This window comes from Sciurus vulgaris (genome assembly GCF_902686455.1).
Source record: "Sciurus vulgaris genome assembly, chromosome: 15".
Classification (NCBI taxonomy): Eukaryota; Metazoa; Chordata; class Mammalia; order Rodentia; family Sciuridae; genus Sciurus; species Sciurus vulgaris.
This window is the reverse complement of record NC_136476.1, coordinates 78,108,072-78,130,382: the sequence shown is the minus strand read 5'-3', so window position 1 is coordinate 78,130,382 and position 22,311 is coordinate 78,108,072. Positions and strand designations below refer to the sequence as shown.

At 39.7% G+C, this 22,311-nt stretch overlaps 1 protein-coding gene across 7 annotated transcripts in view; it reads right to left on the bottom strand.

The window, feature by feature from the left end:
• Positions 1-6: 6 nt before the first annotated feature.
• MRRF (mitochondrial ribosome recycling factor) overlaps positions 7-22,311 on the bottom strand; it is a 53,398-nt gene continuing 31,093 nt past the window's right edge. For 4 of the 7 annotated variants that reach the window (XR_013759658.1, XM_079113342.1, XM_079113344.1 and 1 more), the window contains 2 exons: positions 9,639-9,798; positions 7-3,174 (listed from right to left, as the gene is read on the bottom strand). Coding sequence is in view for 4 of the 7 variants with exons in the window: in XM_079113342.1 (XP_078969468.1) it covers positions 3,097-3,174; positions 9,639-9,798 (238 nt within the window). In the remaining 3 variants the exon portion in view is untranslated. Of the gene's footprint in view, positions 3,175-9,638; positions 9,799-11,720; positions 11,863-19,552; positions 19,749-22,311 lie in introns of those variants that run through there. The other 3 variants (XR_013759659.1, XR_013759660.1, XM_079113345.1) reach the window with 3 other exon arrangements.

The following is a 22,311-nucleotide window of genomic DNA, read 5'->3' as shown; positions in this document are numbered from 1 at the left end:
TTTGGCTTTTTTTTTAATGGGACTTTGAAAGTTAATGAAATGAACAGAGGAGGTGGTTAATTCTTCTGGCAAGGGTGCGAATTTCCATACCCAGCTTTAACTTTAGAGAGGGAGCCTGCAGGAGGCAAGGGGGATAGATCGCTAAAGCATCCTCATTACTCAGCACATCCAAGCAGGTAGTTTGCCTCTCATCCCTGCCACCACTGCAGCCCTGACACCCAGAGCAACAGAGAAACTCTTTGATAAATGTCAACTGAAATGGAGCAATCAGCTGAAAGCCATTTGCTGAGCTGCCTGACTGCCCTGGGCTTGAGACTTTCCTTTTTTCATTTATCATGATATACGGCTTTGGCCAACATACACACAGGAGAGAAATTGTTGACATGTGGAACCCAAGCACAGAAAATCTTTCATTCTTTCCTCCCTGGTCTGTTCACCAAATAAGTTTTTGTTTATTTAAAGACTACAGAGGATTTGGCTGTTAAGAACCAAATGCCTTTGGAGTGGAGTTACAACATAATTTATCATTTCCTCTGTTTATTAAAAAATCCTGCATCTTTGAGAAGCACATTTGCAGTGAGTGGGGGATTTCGGCCACTCATGAAAGACTGCTGCAAAGCCCCTGCAAAATGTGGCTTGCCCCCAGAGGGGCTCCTTTGCTGTAGTCCTGTTCTTCAATCAATCCTGTGATGGCCACCAAGGAATGCTGAAGGAGATGTGAGGACAGGTAAATCTGGCAGATTATGTTAGTTCCTTTCACCCTTGACCTAACCCTGACCTTGAATCCTCACTGGCTATTTCAAAGCAGTTTCCACCAGGATTCACAGAGGAAACAGCATAACCTTCTTACCTATAGCAGAGGACCGAGCCTGGAGGAGTCAAGTAAACAGACAGATGTTGCATCAAATAAATTCAGCCAGGGCTTGATGCCGCCCAAGTAGCTCTAATCTGAAGGCAGATACCTGGCTGAACAGCAATTTAGCTTAATGTACTAGTTACCACTTGACGTGGGTCACATCTTGCACATTTTTAAATTCCTGGCACAAAGGACAGTACCTGATATACAATTGATGCTCACTAAATATTTGCACAGGCAGTAGGAGGTTGTGGCATCTTCTGGGTGGTTGAATACCAGGAGGTGTGAGAAGATGGCTTGTCCAGAGGCCATGGAAGCTCAGTGTAACACCCCTATTCCCATACCTGCCCCATGCACCTCTTGCATCTGGCTGCTCACCTACATCCTTCGTTATAAACCAGTAAATATGTTTCCCTTAGTTCTGTATGCCATCCTAGCCAATTAACTGAATCAAAGGAGAGGGTTGGGAAATCAGTTTGTAGCCCCAGACTTGTGATTGGCATTGAATTGGAGCAGTTTTGTGGGGTCGGTCCCTTAACCTATGGGATCTGACACTGTCTCCAGGTAGGTAGGGTCAGAACTGAATTACAGCATAAGATATCCAGTTGGTGGCCACTGGAGATCTGCCTGGCATGTGGGGGAGGCCTCACATGTCTTGTCACAGAAGTGATCCACATTTAGAGTGTGAGAGAGTAGGAAAAAGCAGTGTTTTTTTCACTCTGCCATTAGTGAGCAGAACAGACTTTAGAATCAGGACTCAATTTGAATCCCAGCTTGTCACTTGCTAGCTGTGTTAATCTGGGCAAGAAACTTTACCTTTGTAAAATGAGACTGACTATAAATAATAAAAACCTTCTACCACCTTCCAGCTTTGTTACTTTGGGAGGATCAGTTGCCTAACATAACATCTTTGTTTGTTATTCTGTGGGGGCAGGATACTAAGGACTACACCCAGGGACACTTTACCACTGAGCGATATCCTCAGACCTTTCAAATTTTTATTTTAAAATAAAATAGTTGCAGAGGCTGGCCTCAAACTTGCTGTCCTCCTGCCTCAGCCTCCCCAGTAGCTAGGATTGCAGGCATGTGCCACAGAGGCCAGCTCCAATTTTCTTATTTAAATGGAGGTAATATACATCTGTCAAGTTTACTATGCACTATAAAGCTGAGTCTAGCTCACAATGGCTATATTTTGAATGCATGAATGAATGAATGAAAAAATAATTGGGGGTGGGAGTTAACCCAGCACCCAAGGATGGGCCAAAATAAACCACATGTCTATCAACAACAGGCAGTAGGCCCTGGGCATCTGATTATAGTGAATATTGATAGTAAGAACAAGAGTGGAAAATGACAGAAAGACTGTTAAGATCAGAAAGAGAAGAAACCAGCATTTGTTAGGTAGCTACTATGTGCAATTTATTCACAATGCAAAAATAAGAATGTCTTCTATGTTCCAGGTATTGTGCCGGTCACAAACTAATTGGCAAAATAATAATAATGCTTAGGCTTAAAATAAAAGCATTAGATTGAACTGAGGGTCAATACTGGAGGTTTTAGGATAGAGGGTAAAGAAAGGGTTCCCAGAGGACCTGATAAGAAAGGTGAATAGGCCTGGCCTGTTGGTAAGGAGTAGAGAAGTGGTCCAGGCAGTGATGGAGCATGCATGAAGTTGATCCAGAGCTAAAGCACTGTTCTCGTTGCTCTAAATACAGGTACTTAGAGATCATCCACCCCAATTGACTCTGTCCTTTGTAGCTGTTATTCTTTCCAACTTATTTAGATTTTATCATTTTGTGGAAATGGGCCTCTAGCAAAGGGGTTCAGTCACAGTGGAAGGCCCACATCAGTCTGAAACAGAGTTTAAAATTAGAAATAGGGCCTGACTTACTGTTTAAAAAAGGAGGCTCCTGAGATGAGGAGCAGGTAGTGCAAAGCCTTACAATGATCTCCATCTCTTGGCAACATCATGGTCAAGGCAAATGCCCCAGTAAAGACCCTTTTCCAGCAGCAGATGTTCTCTGAGGGTAACCATGCCAGAAGACTCAGAGTAGAATAAGCAGGTGGAAGGAGGAAGAGAATGAGCAAATCTGAGTGTCCCACTGGATGGCAGAGCCTTGCCTGAACTGATACCACAGCAACAGACTTCAAGTGGGTGGGGATGGGGTAGGAGGTACCAACTTTCCACCTATGGGATCCATCAGAAACAGGCTGGAGTGTGGCTGGGCTCTGATGGACTTTCATCCAAGGAGTTCTTTGGTCTTCACTGCCAGATGCCTGTCTAGCTCTGCAACTGTGTCATCGGCCATTTGGCTGATCTGTAAGAACACAAAACGAGACAGCCTGATAACGAGGGCTACAGAAAGATAGGGGACAAACATTCCAGAAATATGAAAAGGTTATTTGGGAAATAATTACAGTGATAAAAGTTCACATTAACTGAGTGCCAGCAAGCTATACTAAGAACTTTATATACACATTCTTATCGATTCCCAATAGTAATTACTATTATCCCCATTTTGCAGAAGAGGAAATTGAGATAGCTGGATCACTATTTATACAGGGTACAGAGCTAGAAAGCTGCAATGCCAAAATCTAATCCATGGTAGTCTGATTCCACAGCCAATGTTCTTAACTATTATATGAAACAAAGAAGCCAGACTGTCTCTTAATGGGCCTCAAGAATTTTTACACCTCGGCTACTTGGCCAGTTTAGAATGTTTTCAGATGAAGGGATAAAAAGAATATTAAGATCCCAAGAGTTAAACAGAAAAAAAAAATTGCCTCCAAAAAAGATAAAGTACATCTGGTTAACAAACATGGAAAATTCAATAGACACTGACTGAAAAATGCAAATTAAAATAAGATACAGTTTAGCTATCATAGGTAGCAAAATTTGATGTGGTTTTTCATTACTATATTCAATCCCAGCAGCTATAGTAAAATGGATAAGCTTATAGATCACTGATAGGAATTTCAATGATACAAATGTTCATATCATTTAATCCCCAAATTTTCAACTGGGAAACTATCATATGAACAGGATATAAAAATTTTTTCTTAAGCTCTATGCACATAGATATTTATCCTGATCTTGTTTTCAATAATAACAAATTAGAAAACCCAAAGTTATGGAATGGGGAAGTAGCTGACAGTCATTAAAAATGGGTAAGATGGTCTATTTCTCATGAAGAGCTGTATACATGGGTAACATTTCAGTATCTATTCCTGAAATGTTTGAATGCTTTATAACAAGCATGGGTACATTTATAATCAAAACAAAAACGTTAATTTCAACAGTTCAAAATACTTATGATATATATCATGGAAACATGATCATGCTATCCTTCACTTACAGCAAAAGCAAGATTCAAAATTCTGTGTATGCATATATATGTGTGTGTGTGTGTGTGTGTGTACATATATATATAGTAGAAATGATCTATAAAATATGTAAACAAAAAAAAGGCCTATTTTTTAAAACCAGAAGGAAACTTACCAAAATATTAACAGTGGTTATCGTTTAGTGATAGGAAGATAGGTAATATATTATTCATGTCTTTTATCAGTCACACCCCACCTAGGACCTAGCACATCTCAAGTTCTCAGAAAGCATTTAGTAAGTGAATAATTATTGAAGTTTCCTGTGCTTTTTCTACGTTTTCCAAGTTTTCTGCAATAAGCATGTATACCTCTAACAATGAAAAACAAAAGCTGGTACGATTTACCAGGTACTAAAGCCTCCCCCTATGTCTATATGGGACTGAAGGGAGGAAGCTTAGGTACAAAGCTTTGAGGGTGACAGCATGGTGCCCAGGATCTGTGTGCTCAGCGCTACAGCAGCTGTCTGACATCTTTATTTTCCAACCACAAGCTCTGGTCAGGAACTGGGAACTAAATACACTGGAAAGAGTAGAAACTAAAAAAGACTTACAGCAATTGGTCCCATGCAGGGAAGCAGCCAGCTTTCACCATAGCAACAGTTGTACATTTTTCAGCTGGAAAAGCAAAGCTCCTGGGATTGCCAGATACTTCTCTAGACTGGATTTAGAATGGCAGTTTGGTCCCTCCTCACTAAGCCAGTCACAACCCCTTGAAATGCTTCTGGCCCCTGCAGCTGCTCTGCATGGGGTGAAGTGCACTGCCCAGAAACACTCCAGCCACAAGTCTCCTCTAGAGAAATTGCACCGAGGACAGTCTGGGCACAGGAAAGGTAAAGAAAAGGAGAGAGACAGCACTCAGGGTAACAATCTGATGATCAGAGAGGCAAAGCACAAGTCACTTTCCCACTCTGAGTCTCAGCTTCCTCATCTATCAAATGAGAATGCCAGCCCCTTCCTCAGAGTGGTTGTGAAGGTTAAAATCATGAATATACAAGCACATTTTAAACTGGGTATTTGCTATAAATATTTGTGTTACTATGATTTTTACTATCACTTCCTGAGTTCTCTTTCAAATTAATCAATCGAAATATTTATTAACTTTTTACCATATTATAAACACAAAGTGCCTTTGGGAAGAGTCTACCTGCAGGTTCATCTTTTCCATCTTTATCTAGCTTCTTAAAGTACTGATGATCAACAGCAACACACCACATACAGTTCCCATTTGCTCAATGTTCACTTCATGCCAGGTACTACATGTTCACTGGGCTACATTTTCACACATGTTGTATAGAAGCCTCACAACATAAGGGATACAATTAGGTCTTTCTAACATATTATGAATGCTTTTTTCACCAGTCTGTTGCATAATTGTTTCTACTGTGCTAAAGTCTTTTGTCCTCTGTTACTTCAGTCAAATCCAACCACCTCACATAACCCCTGTAGACCAGTCAGGCATCCCAATTTACAGAGGATTAACCAAGGCAGAGAACATTAACTGCTCTGCCCAAGATCACATAAAAAGTCAGTAGTGTGGTCAAGCTAGGAACTCACCCACCCATGAGGGTCAGTATGATGCTCCTGCTTCCTCTGAGGGGTCTAGCACCAGGCCTAGTCCTTCCTCATTCCAGTCAGGTTATATTAGGGTCATTAAATGTGTCAATCCTGGTACCTTTAAAGTGACAAGGTTGGGGAGAGGAATGGAATGGACAAAAAGAGTAAAAATTACCAAGGACCAGCAACCACATTAGTCACTTCTAAGTATGCTGTGTCACTTGGTCTTCACATCAACCCTGTGGGAAGGTGCTACTGCTCAGAAAAGTGAAGTTGAATTCATAGCTGAGAAGTAAAGGAGCTGGGATTTGAGTCCAGGTCCATCTTAATTCTAAAGCAAGAGTCCTTTCATTGTCATATGACTTGTGAAGATTATGATGTTATCGTCAATATTATTGTCTTGAGCATTACATTTGTGCTTAACAAGTTCAGGGAAATGAAAGGCAGGAACAGAGATATGACGAGAGCACACGAGTACACAGCTCTGGACAGGCTTGCACACAAGTTGTCCTTCCTGAGACTGGCTTGGGATCCCCACTGCTCACCCGTCCAGCCTCCCTGCCTGTGGCCCAGTCTGCCAAAAGCCCTCCCCTCCTTCATCCTCACCAGGACCGGCTTCACTCATTTCAGAGCAGCCTGCTTCTCAGAGAAAGGCAGCAGTGAAAGGATATTGGCCAGAGTCACTGGTGGTTTCTGCCAAGTGCTTTAATGTTCAACAGACCCATTTACAGCAAACTGAAGTGAAGGTGAAACAGCAGGCAGGCAGATGTCAGCGTCCTGAGCAGAAAGACCTCAGTCCTTCTTCAGCAGAGCTGGCCAGGGCTAGGGAAGTATGGAGGGGCTGAGGGAGTTTGGGGTCAGATGCAATGGTTGAGATAGAAACTACAACTGAATCATTTCACTCTAACATACCAAAGATGAAAGAAACACGTATTATAGAGTTCAAAAAACCATGACCTCAAAAGAATTTTGGAAAAATTTTTTAAAAGAAAATCTCACAAAAAATGAAATAAAAATTGTTCATAATTCTATCACCTGGTACGTATAAACTGCCAACTGTTCTATATGTGACTTCTCTTTATAAAAATGATATGTTATATAACCTACCATTTTAAGAAAGTATATTCTAAAAAGGTTTCCATTTCTGTAAAAATATTTTTACTGTTTTTCTATACAGGTTTCAACAAGTAGATATAAAACAATTGTTTCCCACTGTCAGAAATTTAGACAGGTATTATATATAATACATCAATGAACATTCCTGTAGATAAAAAAAAATTCTTAACAATTTAATTTGGATACATTCCTAAGTTACTAACTGAATTAGAAATATATGGGTTTTGGTATATAGTGCCATATTATCCTCTAGAAAGGCTATATAGATTTATATTAAAAAACAATCTTCTCTGAGAGTATAGAAGTAAAAGCAATACTTTCAAGACATCAATATTTTAAGCTCACATTAAAACTTCTAGGTTCAAGTTTCAGAAGTTAGAAAAGGCAAAATTTCAATACACGTTTTAAAAACCCTAAGTGATTTGGACAGTATATATCAAGAACCTTAAAAATATGTATTTCCTCTACATAGTAATTCCACGCTTAGGACATTCTATCCTAAGGAACCACAAAGACTTATAATAATGATATGCATTGCAACCTTAAAATTTAAAAGAAATTAAAACAGACTAAATGTCCAAAAAGAGGGCTTCAAAAAGTGAATCAAGAGTAAAACCACAAGACAAACTATTTAGCAGCCATTAGAAATGGTCATTTATAAAAGTTTTTCAAGACACAAGGAAATGCTAATGTCTTTAATGCCAAATGGAAAATTAAAAGCTTGATGCAAAATTGTATATATACTATATACAATGAATCATGTTTAAAATTACACAGTATTAAAAAAAAAAAAAGGACAGAAGAATTATTCCAAAATGTTAAGAGTAGCTGCTTGTGCAATGTGGGCTTATGGGATGCATTTTTCCCCATTTCTGAAAATAGTCTTTTGTATTCTACATTTTCTATAATGAGCAGACATTACTTTGATAATCAGGAATAAAAAAGTAAACAAATTTTTTAAAACAATCCACTGCAGCCTTGTTTATATGAAACAAAAACAAAAAACCCACACCAAAAAACTCCATTTTGGTGACTTCTGACAGGGAAAAAGAATAAAATGAAGCATACATGAGGCTGTCTCCTGAATATTTTCCTATCCAAACTTTAATTATATAATAGCAAATGAAGTTACTACCAATAAGGTAAGAACAAACACTCAGATGACAGTATCTTTAAGCTGAGTGTGGTAGTGCACAGCTGTAATCTCAGTGACTTGGGAGACTGAGGCAAGAGGATCACAAGTTTGAGGCCAGTCTCAGCAACTTACCTAAGCCCCGCCTCAAAGTGAAAAAAGGGGTGGGGATATAGCTCAGTGACAGAGCATCCCTGAGTTCAATCCCTAATACCACACAAAAAAGATAGTATCTTTTAATAAAGATTTTTACAATGAAAAAGTGGTAGATTTTATAGATCACTGGTATTTTACAGATCACATACATGCTTACAGAGATAGCCTGAAGGACAGCACTAATATGTTAACAATGGTCATCTCTTAGTGATAAGATTCCAATGACTGTCTTCATTTTTTTTTTTTTTTTGGCACTGGGGATTAAACCCAGGAGTGCTTAATCACTGAGTCACATTCCTAGCCCTTTTTATTTTTTTATTTTGAGACAGGGTCTCACAAAGTCACTCAGGGCTTCATGAAGTTTCCTTAAGCTTGCAATTCTCCTGACTCAGCCTTCCAAGTCCCTGGGATTACAGGCGTGTACCACCGCACCTGGCACTTCATTCCTTTTTATAATAAATGTATTAGTTAAGTATTAGGAAACTAATAAAGTTATTTTTACTTCGTAAAAATAATAATAATCAACATTAAGAAGAAATGGAAGGCCAAGCACAGTGGCATCTGCTCTTGCCAAGTAAAGATACCCTGGGAAACTTACTGACTCTGGAAGATTTTTATAAAGCAAACTTAAAAATCTGGAGCCAAGTCCCTGGAGAGCCCAGCCTAGAAGAGTTACAACCTAGCACACCCATGGAAACAAGAGTAAGAAATAATGCTTTGAAACTATAAATCACTGAGTTTTGGAGAAGCTGGTCATATAGCATTACTGTGGTCACAGGTGACTGATATGGATGCACAGCCAATGTGGAAAACTATGGACATGTTAAAATTCAAACTCCTCAAGACCTTCTATCTTCTCTACTCATTCTCTAGTCACAGTCTAGGTGCAAGCCCCACTGATCTACATGACAAGGTTCTTTTACACCACCACACCTCTGCGCATGCTATTCTTGTCTCTTCTTGTCTTTCGCTCTTTTATTCAGGAGCTCCTTTAAGACTGTTCAAGTGCTACTACTACTCAGCACACTGACAAATAAGTACTTACTTCTCACCAATCGGAAAACCAGCTAAGAGAGCATTAGCAAGCAGGCTCTGAGAGCAGTCTGCCTGTCTCTGGATGCCCTTTCTTCCATGTACCAGCAATATGACTTGGGCAAGTTATTGAACTTTTCCTTACAGTTCTGCAGTCATGAGGATAAATGAAGTAATGCAAAGTGTTTAGCACAGAGCCTAGCACAAGTAAAAAGTAAAGGGCATCTTATCCTCTTCTGTGAATCCCCTCAGGGTCCAGCATGAGGCATGACCCAGGATAGAGACTTGGTCAATATTGTAATTTGAATGAAAGGACCACAGACATTTGTTTAAACTGTCTTCACTTCAGACATGAATGAATGAGTCCTTGGGTTGGACATATAAACCCCACATCTGCTGGCAATAGTACCTGCTTCTCTATGAGCCTAATGGTATCTTCCGAGGTCTTGTCCTTTGATTTCTTCAGCTTATTCATCGCATTGGTGCGAACCCTCCGTAAAGAGTCCTTTGCCTTGTTGGTATTCTGTTTGGCTAGTTTCACCAGCATTTCCCTGTGCTCCCTGGTTACTCTGATAAAAGAAAAAAAATCAACAAAATCATATAAACATTAGTCTCCAGCTAAGAATTTAATACCACTATTAGCTCACAGTCTATAACTTTTACTCTGAACATTCTTGACACATGCCTGTGGATATGCTCAAGGTCAAGTATAGTTCTTGATGAGTTAGCTAGGGACAGCTCATAAGAATACTACTTAACAGCTCAATTCACAATAGCTAAGCTATGGAACCAACCTAGGTGCCCTTCAACAGATGAATGGATAAAGAAAGTATGGTACATATACACAATGGAATATTATTTGGCCATAAAGAAGAATGAAATCATGGCATTTGCCAGTAAATGGATGGAACTGGAGACTATCTTGCTAAGTGAAATAAGCCAATCCCAAAAAACCAAAAGTCAAATGTACTCTCTGATATGCAGATGCTAACTCACAATAAGGGCGGGGGGGATGCAGATTCACTGGATTAGATAAAGGGGAATGAAAGGAAGGGAAGGGGATGGAAACAGGAAAGACAGTAGAATGAACTGGACATAGCTTTTTCATGTTCTTATATGAACATGACCATTATAACTCCACATCATGTACAACCACAAAAAATGGGAAGTTGTACTCCATGTATGTATGATATGTCAAAATACTTTCTACTTTCATGTATAACTAAAAAGAACAAATAAAAAATTCTAAAAAAGAATACTGCTTACAAGCACAAGGCAGGAAGTCTAGACAGACCTGGGGTCAAATCCTGACCAAGTGACGTAAAAAATTAATGAGATGATGCATGTGAACTGGTTACCATTGACCCTGGCACATTTTAAGTGCTCATATGAACCATAACTCCACTTTTTTCTTGCTAATGAAAGCAATGCAAAAACTGATGATGTTACAGAAACAGAAATCTCTAAAGTATCCAAAAGTAGTAACCTTCATAATCTTTTTTGGTTTTTTTTTTTTTGGTACTGGGGATTAAACTGAGGGTAGTCAACCACTGAGCCACATCCTCAGCCCTATTTTGTATTTTATTTAGAGACAGGATCTCACTGAGTTGCTTAGTGCCTCGCTTTGGCTGAGGCTGGCTTTGAACTGGAGATCTCCTGCCTCAGCGTCCTGAGGCCCTGGGATTATAGACGTGCACCACCGCACCTGGCCTTCATAATCTTATTACAACAAATGACTTAAAAAAAAAAAAAAAAAACTCAAAACCAACCAATTTATAACATGAGTCACAACATAACGTGCAAACCACTATGCCAGTTAACTTCCAAAAAGTACTCATGAAGAGTGTCTACCACATTATAAATGTTTAATAAATGTCAGTTTTTACTTAACATCCTCATCATAACAACAAAGAGTATACTGAAGGCTGACAATAAGTCACTGACACAGGCATTTTATACACTGATCCTTACAACCACTACATGAGATGGTTGTTATTAGTTTACATTTAATATTCACAACCACCTAGCAAAGTAGCCTAGCATGTTTGCCCTGCCTTCCTTCCTCCATTTGTATAAACGCAGTGCCTGCTACCTATCGAACTTCTTTCCATTGGTATAAACTGAGTGTTAGGCACTGAGGGTGTCACCATGAAGGTGACAGACCACTGTTCTGCTCTTAAGAAGCTTCACTAGGGAGCAAAGCAAGTAAAGAGACATTTACAGTGGAGTGTGAGAAGTGCTGTGGTAGGGGTACGGGAAGGCCAAGGTGCCACAGGAGAGAAGCCACTGGCTAAATCCCCAAGGACTGTCCAAGTTTAGGGAGGGGCAGTAAGGGAAGAGTTTCCTGGAGAAATGGTATCTAAACATGTTAGTCATCAGGTCCGTTTACCACTGTTATGGTTCCTGTCCTCCTAGGCACATAATAGAAATGCATGTCTTGACCCCTTCCAAAGCTAAGCTACACAGCTTTCACTGGCCAGTGAAATGTGAGCAGAAATGATGGATATCACCTCAGGGCAGAAGATTCCAGAAGCAATGCATGTTCTATCACATTTGTTTTCCTTGGCCACCATACAAGTTGAGATAAGAATTTCCATCAGCTCAGGTCCCAGAATGACTATAATGAACAGCCTCTAGAATGAATGCAATATGAGCAAGAAATAAACTTCTATTGCTATAAGCTATGGAGATGTTGGGATTGTTTGTTAATGCAGCATAGCTCATTCTGACTAATATACCTCACTAGAATCTGAAAAAAGTTCAAAGTGCCAGTACTGGCAGAATAAGGGAAGACATGCAGGAGGAGGAATGAGTATACAAAAAGGCTTTAAGCTGTGAAGAGACCAAGTTTCATCAGAGGAACTGGCTGGAGCACAGATAACAAAGTAAGGAGGGAAAAGAGAAGAGGCTGGGAAGCCATTTCATGGAGGGTCTTTTATAAGGTCAAGAATCTCATTTTACTAATGAAGAAAATGAGACCCAAAGAAGTTTAGTATCTTATTCAAAGTCAAACTCAGGCTGGCCCGTCTCAAAAGTCAATGATGATCTTAGTATAACAAGATTTCTCTGTCCCAAAATGAATATCACTGGTATTTGTTCCCTGACCCTTAAATCAACGGGGTTCTTGCTGAGTAAGGATAATCCCACATTCTGGGTACATGTTCAGTGTGGAAAAGTGATGAGTAGCTACTAGACATTTAGTGACATCTATCTGATATTTTCTCTGATGAGAAAAGAAATTAAAGAATTCTAAGAAAGAAAAAGCTCTGGAAATGAAGTGGGCAGTTGTATCATAAATAAATCTTTCTGGATTGATCTACTTGAAGGTATTCCCAAAATAAAAATGATTCTACCATTATTAAACCCCTCTGTGCCAGGTGAGTATTTCTGAATATGTGACCTCACTGATTCTCACAACAACTCTTCAAATTGAGTCTAATACCCCCATTTTCCAATGAGGAAATTGAGGCTCACAGATATCAAGGGACTTGCCAAGGTGCTTGAGCGACAGAACCAGGATTCAAATTCAAATCTTTCTGGCCTGTATTCTTTCCACTACTCCATGCTACTTACCCCTTACAATCTATTTCAAATAAATCATGCACTTCTGCTTCTAGGCAGAAAGCTTTTCAAAGTCAGTAACATGAATCTTGGGACTGAAAAGGACAAAACCACCATGTCAGGAGTTTAGGGATTTGGATCAGATCTTGTTACTTTTATGGTTTTTAATTCATTGAACAAAAATCATGCTGACATGTTTAGGTCTCTTTTTTGTTCTGCCAAAGCATATGTCAGTATAAGGAAGGAACAGGAAAATTAAAACTTGATCCACTGATTCAAAAAACTTAATCCTGCTGAAATCCTAGGAGGGGCAGAAAATAAATGCATCTAAGACGGTAAGAAACCTCTTAAGCTTCCCTAAAAAGACCTCATTGAAGCATTTCAATCTTGTTTTTCATATATATCCTGAAATAGATACTTCACTGTTTAGAAAACCTTAACAAAAAATTATCTAACCAACTTTATACTACATTGCTATATTTTAAATGGAAGAAAAAATATTTTTATTAGTGTTGTTATTATACATAAAAACATATTTTAAAATATAAATGGGGACCCAAAAATCTTACAAGTAAAACACTACATAAAGAAAACAAAATCATTGTATGTGATTTGACCTTAATAAAATGTATTATTTTGTACCTGTTAAAACAAATGTGACATTACCATACAATTAACACAAGTTTCTAAATGTAATAGTATACAATTAGTATTGACATTGTCAAAAATATTTCTGCTTCAGGATGCAAATACAGACTCAATCATCTAAAAGATACTACAAGGAAATGGAGAAGGAAGAACAATGAGGAGTGGGGCAAGGGGGAAAGACCAGGGGATGCTGGACACAGGAAAGGCTGAGAGGAAGAAGGGCAAATGCATGCCAGCCAGGGTGCTGAGTTGAAAGTACAAGATGAGGCACTTAGGGTGATGACAACACACTGGTTTTGAAGTCAGGCAGACTAATCTGATTCCTCTACTACTCACTCCAAAGTTGACTACCGCTGGGCAAGCTGCTTAATCTTTCTGAGCCTCAGTTTCCTTATCTCTAAAATGAAGTTTGAAAAGACACTTTAAAGGATGATTGGGAAATGCAGATATGACAGATTAAAAATACCAACAAACACAGCAGCATATACTAGCCTTGAATAAATGATAGCGTTTATAATGTTTTAATCAAACACATTTAATTACTCCCTCATGAAACAATAAGGATGCATCTGTTTTAAAAAAGAAACATATTATATTATGGAAATATTTTAATTCCTTTCCAAAGCAGTGATTAATACATCTCATCATCTGCACCTCACATTCATGGGGTTCTGTGAATGTGCATGGTGTGTGGGTGGGTGGGGGGGGGTGTTCCAGACTTCTGACCTCAGCTGGCTGGTTCTGAGCACCCACTCAGCTGATTGGGCCCCCTGTGTTCAACACCAGATCCCGAACCAGGCTGAGGTGCTCCAGAGAGGAGACAGGCCTGTTCCAACTTTTCTAGACTCAAGTCAAGTGGTAGAAATAGACTTATCAGTCACTATTTAGAAAGATTTGACCACCGCTAGGACAGGAGAATGAACCTTTTATGGGGGGGATCATGCAGAAAAAAACTATTCTTCTGTTCTGAGTCTGGAAAATGCCTTTGAGATGCACAGTAAACTGATGCCTGCGGAAGAAAGGAAAGGGCCTTTTGGGGAAAAGTACAGAGGAAGATACAATGGTGGGAGGGCAAGTATGAGACTGGAAAGGGTACACCAGGGTTAATTTGTTCCGCAGGCCTGGAGTTTTCAAATTCTTTAGCCACAAAACCCTGGTTTCAAAGAAAAGCAAGGCAGTGGCCCTGTCAATAAATAAACAATAAAAAGAGACTACTCCAGTTGATGAGCAGAAGGGTGCTGGGGGAAAGGTATACTCTATCTCAGGGTCCACCCCCACTTCTGGATCTGTCACTTATAGGCTAAGTTACCTTAAGCAAGTTATTTAAACTCAGTAATCCCTGGTCATTTCATCTAGAAGTAGAAATTAAAAACAAACAAAACAGCACCTCCATTTCAGAGTAATCATGAGACTAAGATGAAATAATACTTGGAAAGCAGCATCAAACCTGGTAAAGAATAAGCAATCAGAAAATGTAAACTGTCATTTGCTGTTGCTGCTGCTCAGGTTTTGGCAACCCCTCAGGCATCTTCAAATAATGAAGAGTTTATTCATGAGACATTTTTATCAACACAGAAATAACAGAGCAAAGATCTACGCTTAAGCAAGATGACTTTTTGCAACCTGATATGTAACTGCACATCTTACAAGTTTTAGAATCCAAATCCTCCAAAGGGGCTGGGGAAATAGCTCAGTTGGTAGAGTGCTTGTCTTGTAAGCACAAGGCCCTGGGTTCGATCCCCAGCACCAAAAAAAAAAAAAAAAAAAACCAAATCCTCCAAAATGTAGCCTTGAAATATTTATTTTTAATATTCATTCATTCAACTTTTAGCTTCATTTAATGCCTGTTAACTGGGCACCTATTTTAGTCACTATGGCAGAAACAAGGGATATAACAGTGAACACATGAGTTTACAGTCTCGAAGGAAGGCATTCAAAACCAAATGCATGCATGACTAATCACTATGTTACAGTTAGTATATGTACTATAAAGACTTAGAGTTCTATGAAAATGATTAAATGATTAGCAGAGGAAAGGTGTCCCACCAAACTTTCCTGGGACCCGAGGAAGTAAATGTAGAAATATTTAAGTCAAATGATATTTCAATTGAGATGAGAAAGAGTGGAGGGGACAGTGGTGGAAGATCATTCTCACCAGAGGGAATGCACATGGAAAGGCTTTTATTCCCAGATAAAGAATAAGAAGAAAGAAGGATACTGCTCTTGAGGGAAAGGAAAAAGCAGTGTGGCTAGAGTACAGAAAGCAGAGGGTAAAGACTATCCCAAATGGGAAGGCTGGAAAGGCTGGCAAGGGCAAAGCTACATGGGCCTTCCATGTCGTACTGAGTCTAAGGTATATACACATATGATAGAGTATTATTCAGTCTTAAAAAAAGTAATGAGATCCTAATACATGCTACACATGAATGAACCTTGAAGACTATGCTAAGTGAAATAAGAAAGATGCAAAAGGATAAATATTGTATGATTCCACTCATATGAGGTTCCTAGAATTGTCAAATTTATAGAGGCAGAAAAAATAGTGGCTACTAGGCTTGTGGGTAGGGAAGAAAGGGAAATGTGGAGTTATTTAATGGGTATAGAGTTTCAATATGGCAGGAAGAAAAGCAATCTTGAGACTGGTTGTACCGCAAAGTGAATGTATTTAATACCTCTGAACTGTATACTTCAGAGATAAACAAAATGATAAGTTTTTAATGTATACTTGATGATTTTTTAAAATGAAAAAAGAAAATAAAAGAAAGAAAGAGTCCTAGTAGATTGTTCCTAGGAACACAAAAGAAGTGTTTCAAGGGACAAAGAAAACTTGATCAAACTTGTATTCTGTAGAGATAGCAATGCATAAACCAGAGCTAAGCACATGTTGAAACAACACAGAAGCCCCAGGCAGGTAGACGGAGAGCCCAGGTTCCACCCTGCAGCAGCTTTTAGGCCATGATGAAGATAGCAGCCTTTTCCCTGGGGTCCGAGAGCCTCCCAGCGTAAGGCGGGGGTTTGGACTGAGCTGGCAGTGTTCGTACACACTTCACCAGGCAGCTCTCTCAGGAACATCCTGGATGGAGGCCTTCCTGAAAAATTCCTTGAGCAGTTCCCATGAACAATAAGCAGAGGGCATGCCCCACTGGTGAGTGCACAACAGAGACTCCCACTGACCAAAATGATATTTCCCATTGTTTCAAGGAGAATGGGACACATGCACAAAGCCATGTGTAAACAGGTAAAAAACCGGTTATAGAATGACAGATACTCCACTTCAGAAGGATCTCTGGCTACTTTAAAGGGGCCCTTAAAGACAAGACCTAAACTGAAATCCCAGTTCTGCCACTTAATAGCTTCAGAATTCTGAATATGCTATCTAACGTCTCCAAACTCAGTTTTCTTGTGTATGAAATAAGAGTATGTATGTTACCAGCAGAGTGGACATGAGGATTAAATGACATGACGGGTGGCAAGGGCCCGGCATATTTCCAGTGCATATGCACTGCAAGAGCTCAACACAGGTGGATGTACTATTATTCATATTATAGCATCTCCAGGACTTGGGGACAACAGGATGTGACTGGTGAGGAAGAAAAAACTCAAAAAGGATTTAGTCACTTGGGCTGGGGCTGTGGAATAGACAGTGAGCAGAGAGGAACAGAATAGAAACAGATGACAGCAGCAAGTAGTTGGGGGCCTTGGGGGCCATGAGTTCTGCTCCAGTGGCTAAGCAGAGCAGGCTAAGGAGAAGGAAGCAGCACTCTAGGGAACAGCATATAAAAACACATTTCTGACAGTTCCACTGAGAGAAACCTTGCTACCTCCTCACTGGTAGCTTGGAGACTTTCCCCCAGTAGAAGCATTGGCCTGCAATCAGCAGCAGACACAGGCCTTGCTTCACTGTTTGCTGGTGGGAGCTGCCCGCTGCCCACTGCCCACTGTCCTGGGGCTATTGGCCCTGAAGGAAATGTTTGTTTGTTTGGTTTTTTTTATGGGGCGGGGTGCTGGGGATCAAACCCAGGGCCTTGTGCTTATAAGGCAAGCACTCTACTGACTGAGCTACCTCCCCAGCCCCAGGAAATGTTTTTGTTTGAGAAGCCCAGCCAGATTTCCAAAGTTTCTAGGTGCACCATTCCCATCCCTCCCACTAGCCTGTCTCACGTACATTCATGTCTCATAAAGATATCAGATCAAAGGAAATTATACACTTGGGAAGAACTTCTCCCACAAGCAATAATTTTAGTTCTCTCAAGGGACAAAACTGGCCACCAGTTTTCAAAAGACTGCTCTGTGACTGAAGCCTGGCTGAACCATTCTGAAACAGTCCAACATGACAGAAAGAGAAAGAGCTAAGGTCAAGGGTCCTAGCTCTACATTCGCAGCTGAGTGCCCTTGATTAAATCACTTACCTTCTCTTTCCCTGTCTCCAAGAAGGAGGGGAACTCAAGTCCTGGTCTGTCAAATATGTATAAACCATTTACTTAGTCAGATCGTTGTGAGGATTAAACATGTTAATAAATGTGCTGGCACGTAGTGATGTGCTCAATAAACATTAGGTTATTATTTCCTCAACCGTCAAATACAAAGTGTGGTGGGGAGATTTAAGATGCTACCTTTCTTCCAGTGTTGTGAGCAAATGAGAGATGATGCTTAAAGAATTTTGAATATGTATGTACAGAACTATTCTAAACTAATAATAATATATTAGTAATAAAATGAATGGTGAGCTGGGGATGTAGCTCTGTGGTACAAAGTCCTGGGTTGGATCCTCAATACTCCAGATAGAGGGTGGCTGGGGAGATAGCTCAGTCAGTAGAGTGCTTGCCTTGTAAGCACAAGGCCCTGGGTTCGATCCCCAGCACCCAAAAAAAAAAAAAAATACTCCGGATAGATAGATAAGATAGACAAACAGAAAGAAAAAGAAAGAAAAGAAAGGAAAGGATAGAAAGGAAGGGAGGGAAGGGAGGGAAGGGAGGGAAGGAAGGGAAGGAAGGGAAGGAAGGGAAGGAAGGGAAGGAAGGGAAGGAAGGGAAGGAAGGGAAGGAAGGGAAGGAAGGGAAGGAAGGGAAGGAAGGGAAGGAAGGGAAGGAAAGGAAGGAAGGAAGGAAGGAAGGAAGGAAGGAAGGCCTACTGAGAGAAAAGCTTGACATAATGGTTATATGCCCAGGCTATGGAGGAAAACTATCTGTTCTTCCACTTAACTATGTGATACTGGGTGCAATGAACCTCCTTCCTCTGTGACTCAGTTTCTTCATCTGCAATAAAGTAATAATAACACACTGACATTAAAAAAGATTGCTATAAATATACTAGCTAATACACAAATAGTGTCTAGAACAGCAGTGAGCACACAGTGAGTGTTCACATTCATGTACTCCATGAACATTCCATGACTCATACCTAGTACATTCTAGGCCCTATTCCAGGGCCTAGGGATACATGAGTGAATAAAACTGACAATATTCCTCGCTCCTCTCAAAGCATTCACATTCCAGTGAAGGACAGATAAACAAATAAATATATAAAAATGACAGATAAGTGATACAAAGAAAATAAAGGAAGAGAAGGCAGTAAGGAGGGATCTATTGTTACAATACAGGTCCACTTATCTTTGCCTCAGCATTTGATCCCAAAGTCATCTGCACCCCTTCAGTGATAATAATAAAATCTAATATTTGTAAAGCTCTGTCAATGTGCCAGGCTCCGAGCTGAGGCAGTCTCCATACATTAGCTCAGTGAATCTTCATAATACTCTTATGACATTAGTGGTATTATTACCTGGATTTCAAAGATTAGAAAAAAGTTATTTACAGATCAAATAAACTGCCCAGGATCACACAACAAGCAGCCCTTGGAGTTGAGTCCTGTGTGTTCTGGCTCCTAAATTCCAGGCCCTCTGCTATATTTTCTCCTTGCTGGTAGTGGACAAACAGCACCTATTCTTACTAGTGGTAGCAGTAAGAACAGCACTGCTCTTACATTAAGAACTGTTTAGACAGATAATTCACTGCTACTCTGGAGGTCCCAATATATAGAAGAGCAGTGTGGGGGAAAGGAGAGGGAATCTACAGAGGAATGCAATGGACCTACAGCAGTCAAATGCTAGATACTTACACAATATAAAGGGTAGAGAACACAGAAGAGGCAGGGAAAAGGGGAGCATGTCCTTTGTGTGCAGCTTTTGCATAAATGTTGGTGGCAACTTCCTCCTCAGCCAAGGTTCCACTCTTGTTTCCTGATTACACTTCCTTATGTGTTTCAATCAGCACGTGTGTGCTGGGAGGGAGTCCTCATCCCACACACTTGCAACCTGTAATAGCAGGAGACACTTCTAAAACACCACAGGCCAGATGAGAAGCAACACTGAACAGAACAAGCACAGGACAGGCATCCTGAACCTTCATGGAAGCTCACTGACTGGGTCTGGAAGGTAGAAAGTAAGTGTACTGAACTCATCCTGAAATGAATGGCCCTGTAAAGCAGAGATGGCAAACAGGCAGTGGGAATTAAAGAGCAGAAAACGCAGCTGCAGTTCCTCAAATGCAGTCTGTGGCTGCCCCAGCCCAAGTCAGGTCATCAGGCATTCTTTTCTGATTTTTATTTTTCCTCTCAAGATCACTAACAGTCTGTATGTGTGTGGCTCGTGTAAGAAAATGGTATTACTGATACTTCCTGGAATGTGCAAATTATACACATGACCCTGTAACTAGATCTACAAGGCAATAAGCAGCTAGCACAAGGAGGCCAGAACTAGAAGGAAATAGGTGCTAGGTCATCTGCCCAAGTAACAATGTGATAACATGGCAAGAACATGGACTCTGGAAGCAGACAGGTTCAAGTCTGAATAATAGTTCCTCCACTTACTAATCTCTAACCTTGGAAAAGTTACTTAAACTTTCTGATATCCAGTTTCCACATCAGATTATACTCATCTCAAAAGGGTATTTCTAGAAAGCCAAAAAACAATAAGATTGCTATGAAATGTGCACAGTATTGTTAATCAAAGAACAAAAAGCAAAAGAAAACAAAAGAAAAAGAAAGATAGTTGTGTTATTACAGACACTTAATCCCATTTATGTAAACTAAATACAAATGCTCTTTGATTATAATGGGTGTTATGTTCTAATACACTCACTGTAAACTGAAAATATCCTAAGTCAAAAATTCATTTCATATACCTAACCTACTGAACAACATAACCTAGCAGCTATAGAACATGGCTGCATCCCTGGTGTTTTCATGACTGACTGGGAGCTGTAACTAACTGCCAGGATCACAACAAACTGCTGTACTGCATACTGCCCACCCAGGAATAGATTCAAGTTCAAAGTGCAGTTTCTACTGACTGCATATTGCTTTTGTTATCATCATAAAGTCAAAAAATTTTAAGTTGAACCATAATAAGCCAAAAACTACCTATACATATATGTGGGAATATATGTGCATCTTTTAAAATCTGGAAGATACATACCGAATTTACCAGTGTTTATTTCTCAAAAGAATACTTGGGGAATAGTAAATGAACTTTTCAGATTTTTGTAGCATATGAATTTTTGTGATAAATGTGTATAACTTTTGCAATTAAAAAGAGATGAAAATCATATACCTAATGTGTCCAATAGCCAGACTATACATTAAAAACTCTTGCAACTCAAAAATAAAAGAGCAACAAAATTTAAAAATAGGCAAAGGACTTGAACACACATTTTTCTAAAGAAAATACAAATGACCGACAAGCATGTAAAAGATGCTCAACATCATTAGTCATTAGGGAAACCATGAGACACCACTCACATAGATTAGGGTAGTACTCATAATAAAAATGACAAGTGTTGGTGAGGAGATGGAGAAACTGGAACCCGCATATACTGTTGGTAGGAATGTAAAGCATGCAATCACTGTGAGAAAGTTTGGCAGTTCCTCAAGAAGTTTAGATTTACCATATTACCCAGCAATTCTATTCTCAGGTATATACCTAAGAAAATTAAAACTATGTTCACATAAAAACTTGTACAATAATATTCACAGCAGTATTATTCACAAAAGCCCAAAAGTAGAAATAACCCAAATGTCTATCAACTGAGGAATGAATAAATAAAACATAAAGAATGAATAAATATGAAAATATCCTAAAATTCATTGCGGTGATGGTTGCACACCTCTGTGGACACAGTAAATCCAAAGCTGTCCACTTGCAGTGGGTGAATTAGAGCCCAATAAAGTTGCTGAAAATCTACAGGCCTCTAGCACTCCTCAGTGAACACAACCAAGGGGCCGCCTGCCTCAGGGAGTGAAGGAAATCTCCCGGAAATAATAATCCCCATGCAGAAAAGGCCACAATAATGTCACTAACAGCAGCAAACACGATGATAACAATTTTAAAAACCACATGAACACTCCTTTCTTGACCTCTGTCCTTTCTTCACTGATGTGAGACTGCAGCCCAATGGCTCTCCCTGTCTACTCCTGCTCCTCCTCCTCTTCATCTTTCATAGGAGTTTCCCTCAGTAAATCTTCATGAAAACAAATGCAATTATTATCCCCTCTTATAGACAAGAAATTAAGGCTGAGAGAGTTGAGATAACTAGCCTGTAACTAGTAACTCTTGTATTGGTTTTCTTCTTAGAATTTTTCTTGAGTATAACCGTGGATCCTCCGGTCATCAGTCCCAGCTTTCCCTGGCTTCCTCTCCCCACTGGACTCACTCTGGGGACCATCCTAACATGCCTACCCAGTTTCTCCCTGGAAAACTCAGGACATCATCCACGAGAAACTGCCCATTAGCATCAAAGAACTTAAATGGAGGAAAAAAAAAAACTGAATTTAACCTGAAAAAGAAAAACAAACAGAATTTAACCTGAAAGAACTATAAC